Below are 26,589 nucleotides of genomic sequence, written 5' to 3'. Positions count from 1 at the left end.
TTGCCCTTGTTGTCTCACACAAATATCCCCCATCTTATTTGGAAAGTAATAAGCTGCATTTTGCTGCTAATTAAAGTAATAAAATCCTGCATAATGTCAGCTTTATTAATAATAGATAGAGATGTGCATCGATGGGACGTTTCCCAGCTATTTTGGAAGTCTAAAGCCTTTGCCAGCTTAATTGCCTCAAATGCTGTTTCAATATGCACGAGTCTCATTTGTCCTAATGGATCTTTCTCTAAAGATGGTCAGAATTCTGAGGACATCCAGCAGGCAGCTCAGCAGTTACGTGCTCGATGGGTCGACTTCTGCGATCTCCTGGCTGAAAGGCTGGTGTGGTTGGCCTACCAGACCAAAGTCCAGGCTTTCTACAGTCTCTTCCAGCAATTGGAGCAGGCTGTGGGAACCGCTGAGAACTGGCTGAAGGTGCAGTCGCCGCCCGCATGCGAGCCAGAGCCTCTGAGGATTCAGCTGGAGCGTTGCAGGGTAACCACCAGTGTCTGTCCTCGTGCATGGGGTCTTGTTCCTTTGTGGATTTGTGTTTCAATGTGTGTCTGTTCTGTGTCCATATACAGGGCAAAGTCTGTCTTTTCCTGTGTCTGGCCAGGTAATGCCCTTTACCCACTGCATGTGTTCATCTGATCTCATGCAAAAAAAAAAAAAAAAAAAAAAAACTAAACAAAAAAACTATGATGCATTCATGCAGGACTTTTTATCATCCCCAACAAGACAAATAACCTTAAAAAATGTTCTTGATCTTTTGAGATAAAAGAGCTTGATTTACTTGAAAACATACTATAACTTTTAGATGCTTTATAACTTTAAGATGACCTTATATGCATCTCCTTCCAAAGGTTCCCGAGATTAGAAAAAGATTAGAAATGAGTTGATATTTTTTAACAAGGTCTCTGAAGGTGTTTTATTTTATTTATTTATTTTTTATCCACAACAACTACAACCCCAGAAAATAGCAGTAAATTATAAATAATAAATAATGTAATATACAATATAAAATCACTCACCCTTTGACCATATAAGATGTAGATGAGTTTGTTACTTCAGAATAGATTGGAGAAATTTAGTATTATATCACTTGCCATCAGAATGAGAGTTTAAACAGCTGGGGAAACAAATAAACATCTAATTCACATTATTCTAACAATTAATGTCTTGTAAAGTGAAAAGCTGTGTTTGGGGAGAAAAAGAAAGAAAAAAATCTTTGCTTCTGTCCAAAATCAACTACTGTATAATGCTTTGACTTGTAAACGGTGCTTGATCTGTGCATATTTTTCTCCTGATTCAGAAAAGACAATTTTTTTGGAGAAGGCAATTTTATGATTAAGGACTTGTATTTTTAGCTGGAAGCAACGGTTTAAAGTTAAAAAGACTTGGGGCCCTATAATAGACCTGGCGCAATGCGACGCAAGGCGTAGCAAGTGTGTTTGCTAGTTTCAGTCCGGCGCCGTTCACATTTTCCCATCCAGCGCCACGTTGTTTAATTAGCAAATGCATTTGCGCCCATTTATGCGCCTATTGGCGTGCTGGTCTAAAAAAGAGGTGTGTTCAGGCGCATTGCTGGCCGCAATGCTATTTTAAGGAGCTGAAAATAGACTGCGCCATAGACCAACTCAAACCTGGTCTAAAGTCTAAAGTCAATGGTGTAATATTTTTTTGTTATTTAAAGAGCACATTGGTAGAAAATGCGCCTCTGGGCGGGTCCACAGTGCGCGCTGAATTTCTTATTACACACAGGGATGCGCATCACACAAACAGGTCAAATATAAAAAACAATTGTAATTAATTGAACAATTGTGTCAACACACACACATATATATTAACTGACTCATCGCGCGGAGCTTTGGTGGATTCCTGCTTGTCCCGTAGATGATCTTTTCACAAATCGGTTTCTTCGCTTGAGAAGCATTCAGCTTTTCCACCAACATATTCCGCCATGTAAATAGCGATCAACCATGGCGCGAGTGCATCTCACTCCTAAAGGGAATGGGAGATGACACTCTGATTTGTGTATTGAACGTTACACCCATTACTCATTAAGAGAATAGGGACAACCCATTCCAAAAATGGACCGTTTTTCCATTGTTAAAATAGCATAAGTGGATTTGGGCACCTGTGCTCTGCGCTTTACACTTTGCGTTTAGATAGTTAAAATAGGGTCCCTAATGATTGATTTGTTTCCTACAAACACACAGCTTTTCACTTCACAAGATGTTTTTTGATCGACTAAAGTTGTGTGGATTACTTATGCATTATTGTTTTTATCAGCTGTTTGAACGCTCATTCTGACGGCACCCATTCACTGCAGAGGATCCATGGGTAAGCAAGTAATGTAAGTTGCTTCTAAATAAAACTCATCTACATCTTGGATGACCTGAGGTTGAGTAAGCTTTCAGCAAATGTTCAATTTTGATTTTATAAATTAATTTAATTTTATAAATTATTTATCGGAAATTATTGTTAACTAGCTACATTTTTTACTTTAACAAGTTATTCTTGTAGATTATTCTGAAAAGGCGTAATTTTTGTTTTTTGTTTTGTTTTTATTAAAAAATAAGTGCATGAGATGGTAAAATTCTTAGTTATGGTTTCTGGGTTTTGCTGACAGGTGCAATATAGTTGCCACTTTTCTTTTTTCATTGCATTTTGACAGGTTCACAAAACATTCTGGAGTAATTCTATCTTTCATGTCAAAAGATCAAGGAAAATCAATTTCTCTTCAAATGACCCCTTTGACGGCGACTAAGGCTGGCCTGGCTGGTGAATTTTATCTGCAGTTAGATTTTTATGTGATTTAGCTCTGATGATGGTACTTATATTGGGTGATTTAATTGAAAAAGGAACACATTTCCACCGTCTGATGGCTGTGGACTATGTTATGTGGGGTAGACGTGGCCTGTTAGATTAATGAATATGATATAACAGGCACAGAGACAAGTTGTGTGATTAAAAAAGTTTTGAGTGATCAAAGCTCTGCAGGTTTAAAGTCTTTCTTTGTTCATCTGTTCTTACCTCTTTTATCCTTGAGTATATCTGTACCTGACAGCTTGCTATATGAATGTCTTTCTCGCTTCTGTCTCTTTACCAGATCCTTGTTTCTGTAATATATCTTTCAGAAGAGACATGTCTCCCTAAAGACCTTGAGTGTCTGTGATAATTTCATCATTTGATGTGATTAACCCATTCCTTATCTTACTGTGCCCCAGGTTTACTAATTTAATGCATCACATGCACACATATGAAGACTGACGCTAACCCTCAGTATACCCAAATAAGCATATTAATGAATATAATTATATTAATAGTTATCAATTAAATTATTATTGTATATCAATATTTGCAGAAAGAGTAATTTAAGTACAATATATGTCAATATATACTATATGCTGTGTGTGTGTGTGTATGTGTGTGTGTGTGTGTGTGTGTGTGTGTGTGTGTGTGTGTGTGTTCTGGTATTCATCACGTTGTGGGGACATGAATCTGTTTACACAGTCACGTCATGGGGACCTCTTGCGTTGTGGGGACCAAAAGTCAGGTCCCCATAAGGGAAAGCCATATAAATGATTAGAGGAGCTGTTTTGAAGGTGATGGGCGGAGTTTCAGCGATGGCCCATAACACACGTTTATCCGTGAATGTGTGAGTGTGAAGGGAGTGCTCAGCTGCGCCCCCAAACATTTCTCAGCGGTACTGCGCGCGCTTCTTCACACACACGTTATCTATATATGGTAGGCCCCGCCCACTTCCTCGTCCTCATTAGGAACGATATCAGCAGCAATATGAAAATATGCGTATTAAGTGGACACTTCACACGGACAGACGATAAGAAGACTTTACAGGAGATACCGACTCGAGGAGATTGTTTGAGATTCGAGGAGATTCTGAAGTTGTGCAGAGCAAAAAGTTAAATAAAAGGTAAGCACATTTAAAACCAATTAGGTTAATTAGATCTAAAGTCGCTAGCTAGCTAGTTAACAGTGGTGCTAATTAACTGTTGAGGCCTATGTATGGCCTGTGATATTTCTCTGTTTTTCAATTAGCGATCGCATAATCATACAATTTAAGAATCATTTTTGAGTGAAAATCTTTATCAAATATTCAGCCTGCCTGATTGCTAATGTAGCGATTCTTTGCATATTAAGTTGCTTTCTGTCTGTTTTGCTTTAGTTCTGGAAGGGGAATTATTACTTTTTTTATATTAAAGAAATGTTACATTTCTTGTTTGGTCACGGGTTCTGGAGGGGTTATTGCATTCCAAAAATTAACTATGGTTTTTTACAAAAAAAATAAATAAAATAAAACTGTTTAGATGTTACTCCAAAAAAAAAAAAAAGTTTTTAGTATAACAAAAACCTCTCTTTTTATGTCATATTATTAATATATAATTATAATTATATATTAATCATATAATTAACTGGGCTCGTGAGAGAAATGAAGCAAAATAAAAAAGGTATGTAACGTTAGCTTTAAATGAACAAATGATTAAGGTTAATCTTCGATGTAGTAATGACAGTAGTTAAACTAAACCAGGGTTTGTATGGAGAGGTCGTCCATAAGAGTAGTCCAAATCAGCAGTTCTCAAGGCCTGGGATTATATAGGAACAGATTGTCATTTTGTGAGAGATTAGGGCCTAAATTAATGTAGTGAGTTGAGGCCCTAAACGCTAACATTGTCCTAGATTTATGTAACCTTCAGTTTTGATTTGTCACATTGATAAATGTAACATTGTAATGAACTGTTGCATTACGTAAGTACAATACAGTGTTGCATGACAATAAAGATAAAATCTGCTTAATAAACACCTTAGTTTAATTCTGCATATCTCTCCATAATCGGTGTAATTTTTTTAAATACTTTTTTATACTTATTTTATATATATATATATATATATATATATTTCCAGATTGAAATGCCACCACGAATCAGCCCTCTTAAGGATGCCATGCATCATGTTGTCACGAAGTCTGACAAAACTAAATTAGAGGTGAACTACATCAATGCGGTGAAAGGTAAGGTGGTGTCTGGTATGACTGATTTATCACTTAATAATTACGAAATATGGAACCATAACCTTGTGAGTATGGAATAGAAAATCTATGTTAATTAGGAACCAGGTTGCAGAATATTTTAAATAAGCTACTATTAATGTGTTCTGTGTGCACAATTATCACCCTTTATCTCTGCAAGATTTATTAATTAATTTTTTTGGTGAAAATGTTTTTGCTGTATCTGCAGGACGTGGATTATTTGCAAAAGGTTCCTTTTGCAAAGGAGATTTTATTGTGGAGTACAGGGGTGAGTTGATCAATTATGCAGAGCTGGAGAGGAGAAGAAAACTCTACCACCCATCCTGTGCTGTTTTTATGTTCGAGTTTAAGTGGAGAGGGAAAACATGGTGGTAAGAAGTCACATTGCACCAAAGCTATATTCCTTTTGCTAAAATAAGGCCACATTTACACTACAGGTCTTCATGACCAATTCTGATTTTGTGAATGTATCCTTTTTTTGACAACGTGCTTAGATTTTTTTTTTTTAAGAGTGACACTTATCCAGTGTGTGCATTTTAAACGGCATTTGGTGACAATCTAAAAAAAAAACTGTTACAGTTTCAATTTCAATAGTACATTCATTGTCTTATGAAACTAGTTTGACCAGTTAACAGTTGGCTAAGGGGTAATTAGTCCTGAATTAGGCCTGAAACTGATCTGATAATATCTGAATCCATGCTCTTCATTTTCCTTATTAAACGCTGGTGACTCTTATCTGATCTGTGCCACATGGGATGAAGAAAACTGGAATTGGGTCAAATGAACCATGCAGTGTAAATGCAGCCTAAGACACTGATTTGTGTTGATGCATTATAACACTTGTATTTATCCTTTTCCCTTTTTTTCTCTCTCAAATTTAAGCATTGATGCATCTAGGGAAGATGGATCATTTGGGCGGTTAGTTAACGATGACCACCAACATCCAAATTGTAAGATGAAGAAAATCGATGTGAATGGAAAGGCACACCTGTGTTTATTTGCGCTGAAAGACATTAAAGAAGGAGAAGAAATCACATATGATTATGGGGGAGACGACTGCCCATGGAGAACCCAAGTAAGTTGCAGAAATAACTAATTTTTGGTTTTTGAAGAAATTAGAATTTGAATCTATTAGAAATATGAAAATAATTTGTAACCATTATGACTTGAGGGTCGGTGTTTTTTTATTTTATTTATTTAAGTACATTGAATAATAGGGTCTTATGTTCTTAGACCAATTTAGGGGTTAAATGTGGGGGTTGTATGCCTGGCCTAATGGGTAAAATGTTACCCCCCCCCCATGTTTCCATGTTGTGAAATCTTCTCATTATTGGTGTTGTCTCTTGCAGGAGAGTAGCATTGCTGCTAATAGCAGAGCAGCAGGTGACTCTGATGCTTCTCTCCAGTCACAGACTCCAGTGGATGATGCTTCTCTCCAGTCACAGACTCCAGTGGATGATGCTTTTGGTCAAACCAGGTCTCCTCAACAGGTATGGTCACATTTATCAATGGAAAGTTATGTCTACTGTCAGTTTTTTCCATGTTTTTGGTGCATATTTTGATGCCTATCTGCTGTAAACTAGTTCCCTCAACAGTTTATCAACATGTGTCCAGTAGGTTAGAGGTAGTGGAATATTTGGGGCCAGTTTTGTCCTTCACAAGTAACTTTTTCTTGGTTAATTGGTGCTTTAAAATTTTCACTCACGACGTCCCCACAACACACTTTTGGTCGCTCAGTGTTGGGAGTTGAGATGTTGTGTGAGATTAGATGAATCTGGTCCCCATGAGGAACAATAAACGTTGTGTGTGAAAGGTCCCCATGAAGCCCATTTTATTCAAGATGTGTGTGTGTGTGAGCGCAGACAGAGGATGTTGGACAGGGATAAATGTTTAAAATGATGCTGATTGTCTCATTGGTCATTCAGTGTCTGCATCAGATTAGCCTCTTGTTTTTCCATGTTGTGAAATCTTCTCATTATTGGTGTTGTCTCTTGCAGGAGAGTAGCATTGCTGCTAATAGCAGAGCAGCAGGTGACTCTGATGCTTCTCTCCAGTCACAGACTCCAATGGATGATGCTTCTCTCCAGTCACAGACTCCAATGGATGATGCTTTTGGTCAAACCAGGTCTCCTCAACAGGTACGGTCACATTTATCAATGGAAAGTTATGTCTACTGTCAGTTTTTTCCATGTTTTTGGTGCATATTTTGATGCGTATCTGCTGTAAACTAGTTCCCTCAACAGTTTATCAACATGTGTCCAGTAGGTTAGAGGTAGTGGAATATTTGGGGCTAGTTTTGTCCTTCACAAGTAACTTTTTCTTGGTTAATTGGTGCTTTAAAATTTTCACTCACGACGTCCCCACAACACACTTTTGGTCGCTCAGTGTTGGGAGTTGAGATGTTGTGTGAGATTAGATGAATCTGGTCCCCATGAGGAACAATAAACGTTGTGTGTGAAAGGTCCCCATGAGGCCCGTTTTATTCAATATGTGTGTGTGTGTGTGAGCGCAGACAGAGGATGTTGGACAGGGATAAATGTTTAAAATGATGCTGATTGTCTCATTGGTCATTCAGTGTCTGCATCAGATTAGCCTCTTGTTTTTCCATGTTGTGAAATCTTCTCATTATTGGTGTTGTCTCTTGCAGGAGAGTAGCATTGCTGCTAATAGCAGAGCAGCAGGTGACTCTGATGCTTCTCTCCAGTCACAGACTCCAATGGATGATGCTTCTCTCCAGTCACAGACTCCAATGGATGATGCTTTTGGTCAAACCAGGTCTCCTCAACAGGTACGGTCACATTTATCAATGGAAAGTTATGTCTACTGTCAGTTTTTTCCATGTTTTTGGTGCATATTTTGATGCGTATCTGCTGTAAACTAGTTCCCTCAACAGTTTATCAACATGTGTCCAGTAGGTTAGAGGTAGTGGAATATTTGGGGCTAGTTTTGTCCTTCACAAGTAACTTTTTCTTGGTTAATTGGTGCTTTAAAATTTTCACTCACGACGTCCCCACAACACACTTTTGGTCGCTCAGTGTTGGGAGTTGAGATGTTGTGTGAGATTAGATGAATCTGGTCCCCATGAGGAACAATAAACGTTGTGTGTGAAAGGTCCCCATGAGGCCCGTTTTATTCAATATGTGTGTGTGTGTGTGAGCGCAGACAGAGGATGTTGGACAGGGATAAATGTTTAAAATGATGCTGATTGTCTCATTGGTCATTCAGTGTCTGCATCAGATTAGCCTCTTGTGTTTCCATGTTGTGAAATCTTCTCATTATTGGTGTTGTCTTTTGCAGGAGAGTAGCATTGCTGCTAATAGCAGAGCAGCAGGTGACTCTGATGCTTCTCTCCAGTCACAGACTCCAGTGGATGATGCTTCTCTCCAGTCACAGACTCCAATGGATGATGCTTTTGGTCAAACCAGGTCTCCTCAACAGGTACGGTCACATTTATCAATGGAAAGTTATGTCTACTGTCAGTTTTTTCCATGTTTTTGGTGCATATTTTGATGCGTATCTGCTGTAAACTAGTTCCCTCAACAGTTTATCAACATGTGTCCAGTAGGTTAGAGGTAGTGGAATATTTGGGGCTAGTTTTGTCCTTCACAAGTAACTTTTTCTTGGTTAATTGGTGCTTTAAAATTTTCACTCACGACGTCCCCACAACACACTTTTGGTCGCTCAGTGTTGGGAGTTGAGATGTTGTGTGAGATTAGATGAATCTGGTCCCCATGAGGAACAATAAACGTTGTGTGTGAAAGGTCCCCATGAGGCCCGTTTTATTCAATATGTGTGTGTGTGTGAGCGCAGACAGAGGATGTTGGACAGGGATATTTTCCACTCTTGATCTCTGGTCAACTTTTTTATTTTCATATTTCAAATGCAATAGAAATGTCAAATATTGTTTATACTTTGTTTACAGATTGCAACCCAGAACCACAGTGAAAATGAGATTTTTGTGCCAAAACTGAGACGGACTAAAAGTGTCATAGTAAGTTTAAGTCACAACAAGAGACGTGGTCTTTTTTTTTTTTTTTTTCTCATTCCTAAGATCATTCTCCTCATCAGTAATTTATGTAATATTAATATATTCTCATGTGATATTGACTGCAAAGTATCAGAGAATTATTCAATTTTATTTTACTTTAAGACCAAAACGATCAGTTTTTTTTTTTTTTTGTCAGAACAACTGTTCATAACTTTTGCACTGAGAACTTTATTATAACATGGTAAGAAGCAGCAAATCATCACATGTGACTTGCAAAATTGAGAAAAAAAAAAAAACTCAACAGATTAACAGAGACACATTAAATTGGCTACTATTGTCAAAATCAAATGATCAATTAATTGCAGCAGTTCTACCCATTTCTTTCTTTATTTTATTTTTAGATGAAAGATACAAATCTTGAAGATTCTGATGAGCTCTTTGATTCTACACCAGAGAGTTCCGATGATTATGTTCCAGATACCACTTCTGAAAGTGAAAGTGATGTTAGCCTTACACTAAACCAGGCAAAACGTCGGCTTCTTGATGAACTGGATATTGATCAGTCTGGCTCAGTGAGTTGCCCTGATTGTGACACCACAACGTCAGACAAAATGCACAATGTTGCGTCTGAAGCATCTGGAACAGGAGAAGAACCCAGTTCAAGTCAGAACACAACAGACGGAATAGTTGTTAGTGCATACCAAAAAAGAGATGGTGCTAGAGTGTACAACAAGAGACATTACTGCTTGTACTGCAGTAAACCCTATGCTAAGATGGCAAGGCATCTAGAAAGTTCACATGAAAATAAGTCTGATGTGGCTAGAGCTCTAAGCTTTCCAAAGGGTTCAAAGGAGAGGAAAAACCAGCTTGATTATATTCGCAACAGAGGAAACTATGCTCACAATGCAGCTGTTATGGAGTCAGGAAAGGGCGAACTAGTGCCATTTAAACGACCACGTAAAGAAGTGCAGGGAGAAGATTTCATGCATTGTGCATACTGTCAAGGACTTTTTACAAGAAAGGTCCTGTGGAGACACATGCGTACTTGTAGACTTCAACCACAATCAGACCCTCCCAAACCAGGAAAAAACCGTGTTCAGTCCATGTGTACCTACACAGGGCCTGTGCCTTCAAACATGACCAAACAACTGTGGGGAGTAATCAGTGCCATGAATCCTGACCCAATCACAGATATAATAAAAAATGACAGAGTAATTACTGATATTGGGCAGCACTTGTTGAACAAAGGTGGGCTATCAGATAAGAATAAACAATGTGTGCGGGAGAAGATGCGAGAACTGGGAAGATTGATTCACAATGCCAGGAAAGTCACCTCCTTAAAAACACTGGAAGATTGTGTAAATCCAAAGAAGTACATGGAGACCGTCAAAGCTGTTAAGTATACATGTGGGTATGACAGTGAAACCGACAAATTCTTGATTCCATCTCTTGCTAACAAGCTTGGGAATTCCCTGGTTAAAGTATGCAAACTCTTGAAAGCTCAGGGCTTAATCTCCAATGACAAACAGCTTGTGAAGAATGCCAGTGAGTTTCAAGAAGTCCATGCGAATAAGTGGAACGAGATGATTTCTGCTACAGCATTGAGGAATATCAGGGAAGCAAAGTGGAATGTGCCCACGCTCATGCCCTTTACTGAAGACGTACAAAAACTGCATACTTTTCTCAGTCAAGTGCAAGATGAGTGGTTCAACCTGCTCTCTGAAAGTCCATCTACTAAAGCCTGGATGGAGCTGGCCAAGGTGTGTCTAGCTCAGATGATTCTCTTTAATCGGCGGAGAGAAGGAGAGGTGGCGAGCATGCCTTTGTCTGTGTTTTTATCAAGAGACACTTCTGATCCACATGAGGATGTGGACTGGGCTCTCTCCGAAGTGGAGAAGAAACTCTGCAGACACTTCACAAGGGTTATCACCAGGGGAAAGCGTGGTCGGCCAGTTCCAGTCCTTCTGACTCCAAAAATGCTGTGTTCCTTAGAACTCCTTGTTAAGCAGAGAGAGGCGTGTGGGGTTTTAAAAGACAATGCCTATATGTTTGCTAGACCAGAAGCCATGACACATTTCCGAGGGTCAGACTGCCTCCGTGGCTTTGCAAAGGCTTGTGGTGCAAAGTGTCCCAAGGCACTGACATCTACCAGGCTGCGTAAGCATGCCGCGACCCTTTCAACAGTGCTGAACATGACCGACACCGAGATGGACCAGCTGGCAAACTTTCTCGGGCACGACATCAGAATCCATCGTGAGTTCTATCGACTCCCTGAGAAGACCCTGCAACTAGCCAAGATCAGCAAAGTTTTAATGGCTCTTGAGCAAGGAAGATTAGCTGAGTTCCATGGCAAGAACTTGGATGAAATTGGGATAGATCCTGATGGTTTGTTAATTTAATAGATTTTTTTTTAACCATCTATTCCTATACCAAGTTTGCAAACCATTATATACCACTGTAAAGCTGTATTTTGTACTTCCACAGAAAAAGTAGTTGACTGTGATGAGGAAGAACAAGTTAATGACTGTGATGAGGAAGACCAGAGCATACAAGAGGGACCCTGTTCATCTACTGTTGACGGTTTGTATTACTGTCAAAATACACCATTACATTTTGTAGTTATTGATTGTTATCAGTCAAGTGACTTGTGAAGACCTGATGGGCAAACACATTGTTCCAGCGCAGAAGATGATTCAGTACACTAAACAAGTATTTATTTTTTTTCAAAACTACTGTCAAATGCCTCCAAGCTATTCTTCAACATTATCATTTTATTACATATGATTAAGTATGAATATAAATTTATCTATTTTATTATCAACATGTTTTATTGTAAACTTTTTGTTTTTGAGGAACTTAATACTATAAAATTAAGGGTTCATAAGAGAAAGTTACATTTATTATGTAAAGCTAGCTGATCCACTCTCTTCTGTTGGGTGGGTCGAGGCACAAAACGAATTGTGACATGATTCCTTTTTGACTAAAATAAAACGAAGTACTCTGTTTAAAGAGTTTGAGCTTATTTTTTCTAAAATGTTTCTTGAAAAGACATGATGTAGATTGTAGTTCAGCTATACTTGCAATGATTAAAACAACTGCACACTTTAGCGTTAATTTCACTTACGGTATCTACTGTATAATCATGATTAAAATCATGAGTTGGACAATAGCACCCATCACTTGTGCATTGTCAGAATTTTATAGCACATTTACTACTATTTTTTTTTTTTTATATATATATATATATATATATATATATATATATATTACTTCTCTTTCTGAAAATGTTGAACTTTGATTATTTTCCATCAAAGCTTCAGCCGAGGTGGCACTTCCTGCTACCGAGAGGAATATGTCACACAAGAGAGGCAAACCATCATCAGAAGTGCCGATGTCTTCAGGAGCCAGTGCTATGAGACCACCTTGCAAAGGTGAACTCTTTACATATTTCTCTTTGGTACGTCTGTTGTTTTCTGTAGGATTAAATTCAACTAGAATTGGCTAAACGTTGCAGTAGCAGCCACATGGTAAAAAAGAATGCTCATTTTAATCACTAAGCTTATATCTGTTTGTCATTTTATCCCTGAGAAATTCTAAATTCATGCCTCTGTCATTTAAAAGCCACCAGTTACCCTACACTGAAAAAAAACAAGAGGTAAATTTACTTAATTTTTATTTGGCAAGTTTTTGCACAATCATTTTTCAAGTAAATTTAACACATTTGGAAATTAAGTAAATCTACGTAAGTAAAAAAAAAAAAAAAATGCATTGCATATTGTCTCTAGAGAGGGTCATAGATCCTTCTGAAATTCATAAATGCACCGTATCTGGCAAGAATATCAATCTCTCTCTCTCTCTCTCTCTCTCTCTCTCTCTCTCTCTCTCTCTCGACAATTCAAAAAATGACTACAGACATCGTGTTATATCTTATGTATTTAGTCACAAATTTCTGACCTAATTCTAGTTAAAGTACCCCTTTTATGCTTACTCAGGTATGACCTTTTTATGTAGTGTGTAATATAAAAGATCAAATGTAAAAAGGTCAAAGTTCAGGACAAATTAAATTAGTCTCCCAAAAGGAAGAAACGAGTCCTGCGTAATTCCAGACTTCAGGTTTTCATTGGCTGTGTGCGAATGTGTAATTTGACCTACTCTCAAACAGCGGTAGAACCGACAACAGACTGGGACATCTGACCAATCAGAACAGAGTCGAGCTTCGATAAAGGAGGGTTTAGAGAGAGATCGAATCCTTGAATGAATTCAGGATTCAGAACTTCAGATTTGAATTCCAGCATACACTCTTAATCATTTCTTATTTTCTGATCACTTTAAGGTAAAAGTAGCCAGAAGAAAGCTCCCTGGCAGCAGGCAGAGGTGCAGGCGGTGGAAAGGCACCTGAAGTCATTCATCATATCTGGCACTGTACCAGCAAAGAGTGACTGTGAGAAATGCTTGAAAGCTGAACCACAAGCTCTGAGGAACCGCGATTGGAAGACAGTAAAATTTTATGTTTATAATCGCATTACAGCTTTCAAAAAGAAATTGCAGTGCAGATAATACTGTAAAGATGCAACTATCTGGCATGGCAAGTTTTGTTAAAGTTAAAGCCACAGCAGCACTTAAAGAAATAGAATAACTTAAACCGTTAAACCAGTGCAAGGCCACACGCTGAAAGCATTGGTCTAACAAAAGTTGAAATCCATGTTTGTGAAAGGAAGCATGGTGAGAGTTTATATATATATTTTTTTTTACATTTAGTATAACAGGACTTTTGAGGTTTTGTTTTGAGGTTTGACTTAGAGTTATGTGAAATTTAACTAAATAAAAGTTGAATTCAGTCATTTTAATCTGAATTATTGTCTTGAAGTTCAAGTAGTAGTAGGTTTATTGTATTGACAAGTATCCAGTGAGTAGTAGCTGATGTGGGGTGGTTGGCTGGGGCTAAACACTACTTTAAAATAATTTAAAGAAAGAATAGTTCGAAGTGGAAAGGTTTAAATGTTTGACTTGTGGGTATGATATGAGTTGGAACATATACAGGCAATCATTCACTATGCTAAATCCTTTGTATTCACATGTGCAAAATGCAACTTAGAGTCGTCCTAACTGAAGATAACTTGCACTGAAGGATTTGTAAAACATGTCAGTGCCATTGTTTTGTCTCAAAATGCAAACCAGTAATGTTTTTTTCTAAGGCATTTTAATAGAAGCTGTTTCTATACCCAGAGGTGGGTAGTAACGAGTTACATTTACTTCGTTACATTTACTTGAGTAATTTTTGGGGGTAACTAATACTTTTCGGAGTATATTTAAAGACTTTATACTCTTGCTTGAGTAAATTTTTTTGGGAAAAATCTGTGCTTTTACTTCGTTACTGTGGGTGAAGCTCCTCTCGTTACTTTATCTTAATGCAATAAATGTTGTAAATGCTTCAGTTTATTCCAAACGCGCCGTCTACTTTTCTCTGGATGGAGATCCTTATTAGATGAACACCGCGTGTGCTGTCTACTGTTTAACAGGTAATAACTTGGGCTACATTCGATTACAGTAGCCTACACGATACCACTGTGACATTAGTTTGTTGTACGTGTATGGCTTATAACAGAGGGGAGTCAAGTTGAATGCAGCTTCCAAAAGACAAAAAATAGCTGATTAAGATTTTATTAATTGTAATACAATCACACCGGCGCGAGTACGTTCAGCAAGTCATATCATCAGCTGCTAAATTCAGATCTGTGATCGCTTGCTGGCGCTGAGCCAGAGACAGACGCGTTTTTACAGCGCTGCACATTAACCAATCACACACGGTTCTGTTGAGCTTTTGAATGCAATGGCCAATCAGAGGTGTTCCGATGAGTCATCGCTGAAATGTCGGTGCTTCCTTCACACGCTCACTGATTGTAGACCGCTTTCTGGAGAATTCTCTCGTCAGAAACAACAAAGTGCAGATGTGTGTATGAATCTATAATTAAGATATTGATTTCACAGTGTTAACAGTTTCAGTGATTTTAATGGGAGTTTCTGAGAGTGATTGAAATCTAGACTGTCAGTGAAAATTATCTTTAATAATGTAAATGTTATTTGCTCTCTTTCTGAACAATGAAAGATTACTAGCAATATTTATATCACATTAACTTTTAATGTTAAATTCACATTTAATATAAAGTCAGGCGTATTAAAAATATGTTATGCCATGACACATATATCTGTTACTTAAGTAAACAGACAGGGTTTTATAATAAATTACATAAATTGGAGTAAAGGCTGATGAAATATAAACATTTATACACAGACACACATACATTACATACATTTTATCTATATATCTTAATAAAAATAGGCTCAGTATATATGACCCGAAGTAACTAGTAACTAACCACTTGAGTAGATTTTTTTTTTTATCCGATACTCTTACTCAAGTAACTATTCAAGACTAGTACTTTGACTTTTACTTGAGTACAGTTTTTGGGTACTCTACCCACCTCTGTCTATACCCTAATTTAAGTAAGGCCTATTCCTGGTAATCTGTCTGTGAAACTGGGCTTTTGTGCGAGAATGAAGCTTTGCATCACTAGAACCGTTTGCAGGACTCACTACAGTATAGATCCACATAAAATAAAGTGAAATTTCAAAATTGTAACTTTTGTACTACTAATAAACATTTAAATTTTACTTTGTGGATTAAACCCATTTTAAGAGCAAAATATCAAATGCAGTAAAATGCCTTTTATTTGTCATTTGTAATATTTGTTGTTGCAAGGTCCCCTCAAATCATGGGAATGTGTGTATTAGTGTGTGCGCAAGGTCCCCTCAAATCATGGGAATGTGCGTATTAGTGTGTGCGCAAGGTCCCCTCAAATCATGGGAATGTGCGTATTAGTGTGTGCGCAAGGTCCCCTCAAATCATGGGAATGTGTGTGTATTATGCAAATGATATGCATAAAATATGCTAATTTGGTCCCTGTAAGTCATGTTCACCCGATATTTCAGAAGTCCCCATTAAGCATGGTCAAGACATTACTTCATTAATTCAGTTGTCTGAAGTCGTGTATAGGCTAAGAGAGCTATGGTTAGTGTCCCTAATTTTTTTCAAACCTCAAAACCCTTTAGAAAGGGTGGTCCCCACATGTGATGATTAAAAAGTTGGTCCCCATCAAACATGGAAACCAGTATGTGTGTGTGTGTGTGTGTGTGTGTGTGTGTGTGTGTGTGTGTGTATATATATATTTATATATATATATATATATATATCTCAGGGAAGCTTGTCGTCCTCATCGGGGTCTTGACCTCACTGCAGTTCGTCATTGTAACCGACTTGAGTGGGCAAATGCTCACATTCGATGGCGTCTGGCACTTTGGAGAGGCGTTCTCTTCATGGATGAATCCTAGATTTCACTGTACAGAGCAGATGTCAGACAGCGTGTATGGCGTTGTGTGGGTGAGCGGTTTGCTTATGTCAATGATGTGGATTGAGTGGCCCATGGTGGCAGTGGGGTTATGGTATGGACAGGCGTATGTTGTGGACAATGAAAACAGGTGCATTTTATTGATGGCATTTTGAATGCACAGAGATACCGTGACGAGATCCTGAGGCCCATTGTTGTGCCATTCATCCACGACCATCACCTCATGTTCCTGCATGATAATGCATGGCCCCATGTTGCAAGGATCTGTACACAATTCCTGGAAGCTGAAAACATCCCAGTTCTTGCATGGCCAGCATACTCACTGGACACGGAGCCACCCACTGAGCATGTTTGGGATGCTCTGGATCAGCGAATACGACAGTGTTTTCTAGTTTCTGCCAATATCCAGCAACTTCGCACAGCCATTGAAGAGGAGTGGACCAACATTCCATATGCAACAATCAACAAACCTGATCAACTCTATGTGAAGGAGAGGTTTTGCACTGTGTGAGGCAAATGGTGGTCACACCAGATACAGACTGGTTTTAGAGTGGTCTTTTATTATGGCCAGTGGAAAACACACCTGTGCAATAATCATGCTGTCTAATCAGCATCTTGATATGGCACACCTGTGAAGATGATGGATTATCTCAGTGAAGGAGAAGCGCTCACTAACACAGATTTAGACAGATTTGTGAACAATATTTGAGAGAAATAGGCCTTTTGTGTACGTGGAAAAAGTCTTAGATCTTTGAGTTCAGCTCATGAAAAATGGGAGCAAAAAAAGGTGTTGCGTTTATAATTTTGTTCTATATATATATATATATATATATATATATATATATATATATATATATATATATATATATATATATATATATATATATATATATAGATGTTTGGTAACAATCCAATTAATTCATACATACAAAGAACGCAAAACAAATAAGTTCAGAAATTAAATTATGTGTAATAAAGTGAAATGACACAGGGAAAACCTATTGAACACATGGAGAAAGCAAGCTGCAAAAAGGCATGGAAAGCCAAGACACCCGCAGAAATCTATCAGTAATTAGAAAGAAATCCAAAATGTCAGTGGAAATTAATATAAGTTGGTTCAGTCCCAACTGATCACCTATACAAGGGTGTCTCATGACCAATGTGTCACACAAGAAACCTTTCATGGTGGGTTAAAGCAAAGAGGTTTCTCAAGACCTTCACAACCTTATTGCAACCTTATTCCTTGTTGTAAAATCATCCTGATTGCATTTGTTAAAGAAGGATTTCTATACTTCTATAATCCAGAAGTGGAAAGAACATCATTTCACTATAAACCGGCCAGGACCAGGTGCTTTTCGCAAGATTTCTGACAGAGGAGTGAAAATGGTTATCAGAAGAGTTGTCCAAGAGCCAAGGATCACTTGTAGAGAGCTTCAGAAAGACCTTGAATTAGCAGATACAATTGTCTCAAAGAAAACAATAAGTAATGCATTCAACCGCCGTGGCCTGCACGCTCACCACGCAAAGCTCTATTGCTGAAGAAAAAGCCTGTTGAAGCTCGTCTAAAGTTTGCTGCACAACATTTACACAAACCTGCGAAATACTGCCATAATACACACCATGTTTGGAGGTCAAATGGCACTGCACATCACCCCAAAACATCCTGGTGTGGCACTGGCAAAATTCATATGTTTGAATGAAGGTTGAATGGAACATTTTTTTGTTAAAAATCTGCTGCCATCTACCAAAATGATGAAGATGAAACAAGGATGGAAATTCAAGCAAGACAATGATCCAAACACACAGCCAAGGAAACCCCCATTTAGTTTCAGCAAAAGAAAATAAAGCTGTTGGAATGGCCCAGCCAATCACCTGACTTGAATCCAATAGAAAATATATGGAAAGAACCAAAGATTGAAGTTCATAGAAGAAGCCCACAGAACCTTCAAGGTTTGAAGACTGTTTGTGTGGAGGAATGGGCGTAGGCGTCTTCAAGCGTGTATTGTTCTCTATGTATGTATGGATTACTTGGGTTGTTACCGACATCTGGTGAAAATTTCATGTCAACAGCACCTTCAGAAATATATTTATTGAGAAAAATGGTGATGGGTGATAATGGTGGTATATATGTATTTCTCTCTGCAAATGTTCATTTACAATATCTTACATATCTGTCTCTCTCTGTTTCAATTACAAAAATAATATATATCAATTACAAAAAACATTTTGATATTTCACGTCAACCTATTTTGAAAAAAGGAAACAGAATCTCATATGGTGGCAGACAGAACAATGTAATTTAAGTTACTACATTACTATTTTTATTGGATCAATAAAAATACAGTTTTATTAAAGCTATTTTATTGCAGTTGTAATTTATATGCAGCATATCATAAATAATCTCTAATATACACTTACTAAAGGACAGGAGATGCAATGAAAGAAGTGTGAAGAGAATACTCAAAGCTAAAGATGAGATTTTATGAAGTTTTTATTGAATTTGTGAAGTCTGTAAAAACATTTGCCTTGCAACAAAACAATATTCTTTGTATTTGAATCAGTATAGACATTTTGAAGTTATGAGTCAAGTTATAAGTGCTAAATATTCATGTTTGTTCCCACTTCAGGTGACAAGGGCTGACAGCAAAAAAGATGGGGCCATTTTCCTGCCAGTATTTGTGCCATTATGTGACTTAGCTTGAAACGTTACAAGCCCAATGCTTTATTACCTTTCACAGGATGAGATCGCTCGCCTCTCCGCTCTACAACCACAAGTGGACAAGCTGCATGAGCAACTTCAGGAGCTGCAGCAGAAAGAAGAGGCGCCTGTTCTCTTTGATGCTGACATCTCTGCCTTCCAAGAGCACTACCACCACGTCCTGGAGGACCTGAGGGCCAGGGAAAGACAGCTTGTTCTGGGTGAGGGGTGTCTAGTGCTATGCTATTTGGGTTAACGTTGAGGGAGTTTAAAAGTGGATCACTCATATACTGAACTATGACAGCACTTGTATGTAGGATTCAGAGTGCAGTGTGGTCTGGTTGGGTAACGTTAGCCTCTGAGCTGGCAGCATTTTCCTAAATCTTTCAAATCAACGAGCATCTCTATCCTATTATGCTACAAAAGCATCTGTAACTTTCATGGCCTTGTTCTAAATTTTAATTAAATTAAAATATTTGAGAAAATCTTCAGAATTATGCAGAATGCTGAAATGTGATTTAAAAATGACTCTGACGGTACTTCACCTTTGAATAGTTGCTGAAACATAACCAGATGATTTGATAATTAATTTTTTTTTTTTTTTTGAAAACAAAGGAAAGTTTGGGACATTTGTTACACTTTGTACATTTAATTGTTTGTGGAAAACTGGCAGGACTGCTGGCTGGAGATTGTGTTCAGACATGTTTCCTTTTCTTTTCTCTTGTATTAGTCCAGTCTAGTCTTCCACCAGCACGTTATAAAGATGTGATGGCAGCGCTGCTGGCCTGGCTACAGCAGTGTGAAAATAAACTAGCCATACCCTCCACAGCAGTGACTGAGTATCCTGTCATGGAGCAGAGGCTCAAAGACATAAAGGTATGAGATTTTACTGAAAAACGTAAGACTCATTTAAAATAAATAAATGTATAAACAAATACACACATGCATGTATATATTTAGGAAAAATATGTTATGTTTATATATTAAATTTATATGCACATAAGAAATATACACAGTACGCACACATATACTTTATATAAACAAAAACTCTTATTTTGGATGTGATTCATCACAATTAATCGTTTGACAGCATTATTAAAACTGCCCCATTATGCAACTTTTAAGGCTTACATGCATGCAAGGTCAAACAATGCTTTCCTTTTCTGAAAAGATGCATTTAATATCACCTCATCTTCCAACGATTTTTAAAAGATTATTTTGAAGCAGTCCTAAGATTCTGTCTCTCTAAAACCCTCCTTTCTGTTAGGGGTGATCCGATCACGATCGGCCGATCGTTATGCGCATCTCGTCAGTAAAGCCGGTTTTCTTATCAGCGGTTAATTCGATCAGGTGCGTGATTTCACATAGAGCACCTGTTACTTCACAGAGCCATTGTTAATAGAGAAGATGCGCAAATCACGTTAATTTTCAGCGTTTATTGGCGCATCTTCTCTGTTAACAACGGCTCAGTGTAGTAACAGCTGCTCTATGTGAAATGATGCACCTGATGGAATTAACAGCTGATTAGAAAACCGGCTTTACTGACGAGATGCGCATTAACGATCGGCCGATCGTGATCGGAGCACCCCTACTTTCTGTGAGCCTGCTCTGCTCTTATTGTTCCGGTGGCCCAGTCTGTTGTGATTGGTCTACAGTGTACAGAAATGATACACCCAATGCCATATTTCAGTATTTTGAACACTTGATAGAAAATATTTGTGCTGGACAACGATTAATCAATATCAATTGCATCCAAAATAAAGGTTTCTGTTATATATATATATATTTGTATGGTGTATATTTATTATGTATGAATAAATACACATGCATGTGTATATTTGAAAAAAAAAAATTATGTTTATATATATATATATATATATAAATAAATTATTTATATACTGTTCAGTTATTTATTTTGGGAGACAATACCATTATTTAACATGTAATAATTTTACAGTATTACTAGTTTTACTGTATTTTAGATCAAATAAATTCATATTTTGTGAACATAAAAATATTAAAGACCCCAAGTATTTGAATAGAAGTATTTACACATACAAATAGTTTAATTCTATCCAGACACTACTGACACAATCTACTGACTTTATTTGCAGTGTGTGTTCTGATTTTTAAATGCAATTTGCAGAATTATGCTAAATTAATTCAAACCATTCCATTCATTTTAAAATGTGTTTATTTTAATAGTGAAAGTGTTAAATGGGGCTGAAAGCATTATTTAATTGTACAGGATTTCAAGTGTGATATGCACATTAATCTGGCATATGAGAAAGTAAATTCAAACAATTACACAGAATTTATGGTAAGATTTAGTATCAATGAAATAAATATAAATCAGTGCTACTTTGGTTTCTAGTAGGTTGATTTTGTTTCTATGAGATTGTACCACTTAATTTGATAATTAGCTATTATAAATATGGAACTTATTTACCAAAATGACACATTTACTATGAAAGATCATGAGGAACAAGTTATTTATTAATATCTTTTTAAATCAGTCAATATTCATAGATTTATCTATTATTAGTATTTTTGTTAAATGTACTTTTTAATTAACTTTTTTATGCACATTGATTGAGTGCCAAAATATTTTTCAGGCAATTCAAGCAGCACAGAAGGACCATCAGGGTGACATGGATGACCTCAATAAAATGGCTGAGCAGGTGTTCCAGAAAGCGCCTCCAGAGATCTGTCAGAAGTACCGGACCGAGCTGGACAATGTGATGGTGCGCTGGAGACGTGTGTCTGAGCAGCTGGAGGAGAATATCCAGAAGCTGCAGGATCACATGACCAAATTACAGCAGTTCCAGGCATGTACTGAAACAATATGCTGATGAGGCTTTTCCTCAATTTACACTGCCTCTAGTTTCTCAGAAGCAGTAACACTTCACCTACACCACGCTGGGTGCTTTCCAAGTAAAATGTACTGGAATGCGGGAACCTGAAGATGCTGGCTGTGTCTCAGCACCTAGTCAGCTGCCTACGACCTGAAAGCTTACAAGGTTTTGAACTACATCCTTCCTAGAAGAGAAATGTATTGCTTAAAGGTTACTGTTTTATACAGCATCTCAGGTGACGATTCTCGGTTCAATAAAAATTAAGCTCAGTCAAAAGCATTTGTCACTTGTAATAACTTGTCACTTGTTTTCTTTAAAAAAGAGCAAATTCAAGGTTACACGGAGGCACTTACATTGCAAGTGATTGAGACCTTTAAATATGCAGCTTGTAATTTTATAAAACACTTCCCATTCATTCTTTCATTAAAACGTGTATTATTTGAGCTGTAAAGTTTTTCTCATTACTTTTAAGGTCATTTAAAGATTTTAGGCATTGTCATGGCAGCAAACTTGTATACATTGTTATGCTGTTAATTTTTCACTAAAATCTTGTTAAAACACTGTTTGATTATTTGCGGTTTCATTCCATTCACATCCAAAATAAAAGAAAAAAGGTGGTAGCCCCAAAAAAAAGATATTAATATATAAATAAAATATGTAAATTATGCGATTTAAAAGAAAATACAAAACTGCAAAAATCGATTGCCTCACTTAAAGGGATACTCCACCCCAAGTTGAAAATTGTGTAATTAATCAGTTACCCCGATGTCATTCCAAACCCGCTTTGTTCATCTTCGGAACACAATTTATGATATTTTGGATGAAACCTGGGAAGCTTGTGACTGTCCCATTGACTGCCAAGTAAATTACACTGTCAAGGTCAAGAAAAGTATGAAAGTCATCATAAGAACAGTCCATTACTTTGTGTTTCTCTGCATTACCGTAGTGCCATTTTGGAGAGTATCTGCTGGACACGAGCAGCATACGCCAGTGTTGCCAACTTCTTTCAATGGAAAGTAGCTAAACCCTGCCTGAAAAGTCGTTAAATGTCGCTAAATGACGTCATATGCTAAGTAGCATATTCATGACGTAAGTGCGTCATATTATCTTGCCCTTTCTGTGCTCATGTTCTGCATTTTAAGGCAGCTAAAATTCTCAATAAAAGTTTTTTATTATTATATTTTAATGTTTCTGTTTTTCGACAACGGAATTAATATTTTAATGACTGAAACGCGGTCCATTAAGACTACATAACCAGCTCTCAAAGATGTTAATCTCTGCACTAAAAGCCTATTCACAACATTGTCTAATGAAATCACATACACATAAGATTAAAATAATGATTGTACTGTGATTTCGGCTATACTTGGACTATTCTGATGATGTCTTTCATACTTTTCTTGACCTTGACAGTGCAATTTACTTGCCAGTTAATGGGATAATCACAAGCCTCCAGGTTTTAATCCAAAATATCTTAAATTGTGTTCTGAAGACAAAAAAAAAAGCTTTTACGGGTTTGGAACCACATGGGTGTAAGTGATTAATGACAAAATTTTAATTTTGGGGTGGAGTAACCCTTTAATATTTAAAATTATTGTAAAGGAATATGTGTGATTTGTTAGTTTTATGTTAATATTATTGATATTTGTGTAAAATTTCTATGGGTTTTTGCAGCAGAGATTGTGACTGCATCTTCAGATAACCCATTATTTCATCCCATTGTAGAATGACACCAAGACTCTGCAGAAGTGGATGGCAGATGTGGATGTATTCCTGAATGAGGAATGGCCAGCTCTGGGAGATGCAGAGGCTTTGGAGAAACAGTTGGAACAGTGCACGGTGAGGACAGTCTTTATTTATTTAGCAATAAAAACTATGTTTGTGGTTTAAACTAGAATAGAGCTCTTGATGCTATACTGACCTAGAGCAAGATGTGCTAAAATAACAACCGTGATCCAGAAACTCATCATTGTGTTTCACAAACATGGCCCAAAAATTTATATTCAGAAGAGAGTGCTTTTATGCAGAGGCGAAGCGTAGCCTAAATTAAAGCATTGGTCTGGAAGAAGAAGAGCTGTTTCTCATTAAGATGAAATCTGCAAAAATATGTTGGGAGACCTGCTAATATACTCGCAGCGGTGGATGAATAAGGCATAAACCCATTGGGACCTGACTCAGTAAAGACCCTGCCTTCTCTTTTCAAGCAATTGCAGGAAATGATTTTTCATATTACTAGTCATGAAAACTGTAGCTTAACACAAAATTACATTTTTCAATGGTATCTCTGTATTTTTGTGCCCTATGGTAAGCTAGCTGCAATAATGGCAATAGCTTCGCTTCTATCTAGTAGAATTGGGTCAATGCATTGGCATGACCTGGTTTTCAGGATGGCCAAGACCATCTATTTCAAACATTCTCCTTTGATTTGTCAGGCTCTGGTGAACGACATCAACACCGTCCAACCAAGTCTGAATGGCATCAATGAGGTGGGACTGGCCTTGAAGAGGGAAGCTGAGATACCGTTTGCCTTCAAAATACAGAAGATGCTTGATGAGCTCAATGCTCAGTGGGAGCTCATTTGCAAACAGGTAATTAACCGGCCACATGGGCTTACGGTGCATTATACTAATTAATTACGAGGTGAGGTACAATTGAGTCATTTTTAAAGGCCCACGCATACCATTTTCACACCTAGGCGGTATCTAAGTGAAACTTTAATGTTATTAGATTTTTTTTTTTGCAGTTTTCAGGTAGTCATTAAAACAAAACAAAATATTTTTGTTGGTCCTCAGGCATATGCAAAGAAATCAGCCCTGAAAGGAGGGCTGGACATGACGATGAGTTTGAGGAAAGAGATGCAGGAAATGCAGGAGTGGATCACTCAGGCAGAGGAAGAGTATCTGGAACGAGACTTTCAGTACAAGACACCTGAGGAGCTTCATAGGGCGGTGGAAGAACTGAAGGTTTGTGTCTTTAAAACATGTTTCTTCAGAGGAAGATGTCATTGTTTAGAAAAGTTGTCAATTGTCAATGATCTTTTTTCTGGAAAATTAAAAGCCAAAACAACTGTTATAGCTAAAATGATTCATTTAAATAAATTCGTCTTGAAATAATTTGGTTAAAACATACAAAAATCACTCAGCCTAACAGTTTGAGATATTATTAAATAGATAAATACATTTTTTCCCTAAGAAAAAAAAAACACATTACAGCTGAGTAGGTGAAACAAAAGAATTGTCTCTATTTGTTCTTCATTTATTATAGTTGCAATATATATATATATATATATATATATATATATATATATATATATATATATATATATATATATATATATATATATATATATTTATATATATTTATTAATATATTGATCATGTGGCTACAGGGTTGGATTTTTGGACTGACTATCAATAAATTAAAGTATTAAAATATTTTAGTTCTACAAATAATTCAATATAAGTTGATTGATGTCAGAATGATGACATTTATTATATGATTTCTAATGCGTGATACCTCCAAAAGATCCTGACCCATGAGGTGGAACAAGCCAAAATCCAAATTTTAAGAGGGAGGTAGACATTGTTTGAATACTTTTCATGCTATGTTAGTTTAATGTTCGATAATAGCTTATCTAACACATCTAATCTCACTAGAGAACATGGGATTTGTGTCTTCATTTCTTTTAACAGCAGTCAGGGGACACCCATTTGTAGCCCATTGATTGAAAGTACCGAGACACCAGACTTTAAAGAAAAGAAAAAACGAACATGTTGTACAAAGAACAAAGTGTTTGAGAAGTTCCCCAGACAGTTGTTATGATAGCAGAAGACTGACACCCAGACAACTGAATATATTAATTTCCTAACAGGTTCCGTCTCAGTGCACAGATGCTTTTCACCTCTATGTGATCCTGTTGCTTTGTGCTTTTCATGAAGTAAATGGGGCACATTTTTGTTTAACTTGCCAAGTTCAACAGTCAGTAGCAGGGATCTTGTATTCTCTCTGTCCCAGTGCCAAACTTAGCTTAAATTTCCAAACGGAGGCTTAAGAGAATCCTGATGTTCACTAACCTTGGTGAAAACATCTGAATGCTCACATAATCTCCTCTACTCTCTCCCACTCAGCGGGCTCAAGAGGAAGTCCATCAAAAGGAAACAAAGGTGAAGTTACTGACGGATAAAGTCACCAATTTCATTTCAAAGGCTCCTCCTGCGGCCCATGATGCCCTAAAGGCAGAACTGGATGTTTTGACATCTAACTACCAGCGACTGTGCAGCCGGCTCGATGGAAAATGCAAGACTTTAGAGGTGAGCTTGATATTGTGCCAGTGATGGGGTTGTTCTCGGGAGTCAGATAGTGTCTCGTATATTGACATTTATTCATTTGGCAGACGCTTTCATCCAAAGCAACTTAAAGTCCTTTTTAGATTTACACTTTATCAGTGTGTGTGTGTGTTCCCTGGGAATCAAACCCAAGACTTTGATGTAGCCAGCGCCAGGCTCTTTCGGTTCAAACCACTAATGTGGTTCTTCTAACCTTTGATCAAATTCTCAGGACCCAGGCCCAATGTGATATATTTGACTAACCCGTTTCTGTTG

The 26,589-nt window shown here is 37.3% G+C and overlaps 3 protein-coding genes across 12 annotated transcripts in view; all 3 read left to right on the top strand.

The window, feature by feature from the left end:
- The window catches only part of LOC127949208 (dystrophin), a 113,239-nt gene that overhangs the window by 28,554 nt on the left and 58,096 nt on the right, over positions 1-26,589 (top strand). For all 8 annotated transcript variants that reach the window (XR_008152264.1, XM_052546235.1, XM_052546230.1 and 5 more), the window contains exons 20-27: positions 245-486; positions 19,174-19,354; positions 19,864-20,009; positions 21,749-21,961; positions 23,714-23,827; positions 24,421-24,576; positions 24,781-24,951; positions 26,116-26,298. Coding sequence is in view for 7 of the 8 variants with exons in the window: in XM_052546235.1 (XP_052402195.1) it covers positions 245-486; positions 19,174-19,354; positions 19,864-20,009; positions 21,749-21,961; positions 23,714-23,827; positions 24,421-24,576; positions 24,781-24,951; positions 26,116-26,298 (1,406 nt within the window). In the remaining variant the exon portion in view is untranslated. The remainder of the gene's footprint in view (positions 1-244; positions 487-19,173; positions 19,355-19,863; positions 20,010-21,748; positions 21,962-23,713; positions 23,828-24,420; positions 24,577-24,780; positions 24,952-26,115; positions 26,299-26,589) is intronic.
- Positions 3,409-6,185, top strand: LOC127949221 (histone-lysine N-methyltransferase set-1-like). The gene is made up of 4 exons (XM_052546253.1): positions 3,409-3,928; positions 4,918-5,023; positions 5,250-5,412; positions 5,924-6,185. Exons 2-4 carry the CDS (start codon positions 4,924-4,926, stop codon positions 6,135-6,137), a joined length of 477 nt encoding a protein of 158 aa, XP_052402213.1. The 5' UTR covers positions 3,409-3,928; positions 4,918-4,923; the 3' UTR covers positions 6,138-6,185.
- LOC127949212 (uncharacterized) lies at positions 6,264-13,906 on the top strand. Of its 3 annotated transcripts, XM_052546242.1 has the most exons (7): positions 6,264-6,531; positions 8,339-8,479; positions 8,964-9,032; positions 9,431-11,414; positions 11,514-11,609; positions 12,344-12,460; positions 13,363-13,906. In XM_052546242.1, the coding sequence occupies exons 2-7, from the start codon at positions 8,441-8,443 to the stop codon at positions 13,584-13,586; spliced, it is 2,529 nt and encodes an 842-aa protein (XP_052402202.1). In that variant the 5' UTR covers positions 6,264-6,531; positions 8,339-8,440; the 3' UTR covers positions 13,587-13,906. The 3 variants fall into 3 exon arrangements, with proteins under 3 accessions (XP_052402202.1, XP_052402200.1, XP_052402201.1); XM_052546240.1 differs by lacking the exons at positions 6,264-6,531; positions 8,339-8,479 and adding an exon at positions 6,556-7,179; XM_052546241.1 differs by lacking the exons at positions 6,264-6,531; positions 8,339-8,479 and adding an exon at positions 7,546-7,829.

Source organism: Carassius gibelio, chromosome B1 (assembly GCF_023724105.1).
Source record: "Carassius gibelio isolate Cgi1373 ecotype wild population from Czech Republic chromosome B1, carGib1.2-hapl.c, whole genome shotgun sequence".
In the NCBI taxonomy this organism is placed as follows: domain Eukaryota; kingdom Metazoa; phylum Chordata; class Actinopteri; order Cypriniformes; family Cyprinidae; genus Carassius; species Carassius gibelio.
This window is presented reverse-complemented; position numbering and strand designations above follow the sequence as displayed.

Bases quoted from the DNA above. Each gene is read 5' to 3' on its own strand.
- LOC127949221 (XM_052546253.1), top strand. From the start codon at position 4,924: ATGCCACCACGAATCAGCCCTCTTAAGGATGCCATGCATCATGTTGTC. The intron at 5,024-5,249 runs GTAAGGTGGTGT...CTGTATCTGCAG, and splicing joins CTACATCAATGCGGTGAAAG to GACGTGGATTATTTGCAAAA. The intron at 5,413-5,923 runs GTAAGAAGTCAC...CTCAAATTTAAG, and splicing joins TGGAGAGGGAAAACATGGTG to CATTGATGCATCTAGGGAAG.
- LOC127949212 (XM_052546240.1), top strand. From the start codon at position 6,928: ATGTTTAAAATGATGCTGATTGTCTCATTGGTCATTCAGTGTCTGCAT. The intron at 7,180-8,963 runs GTACGGTCACAT...CTTTGTTTACAG, and splicing joins AAACCAGGTCTCCTCAACAG to ATTGCAACCCAGAACCACAG. The intron at 11,415-11,513 runs GTTTGTTAATTT...GTACTTCCACAG, and splicing joins AATTGGGATAGATCCTGATG to AAAAAGTAGTTGACTGTGAT.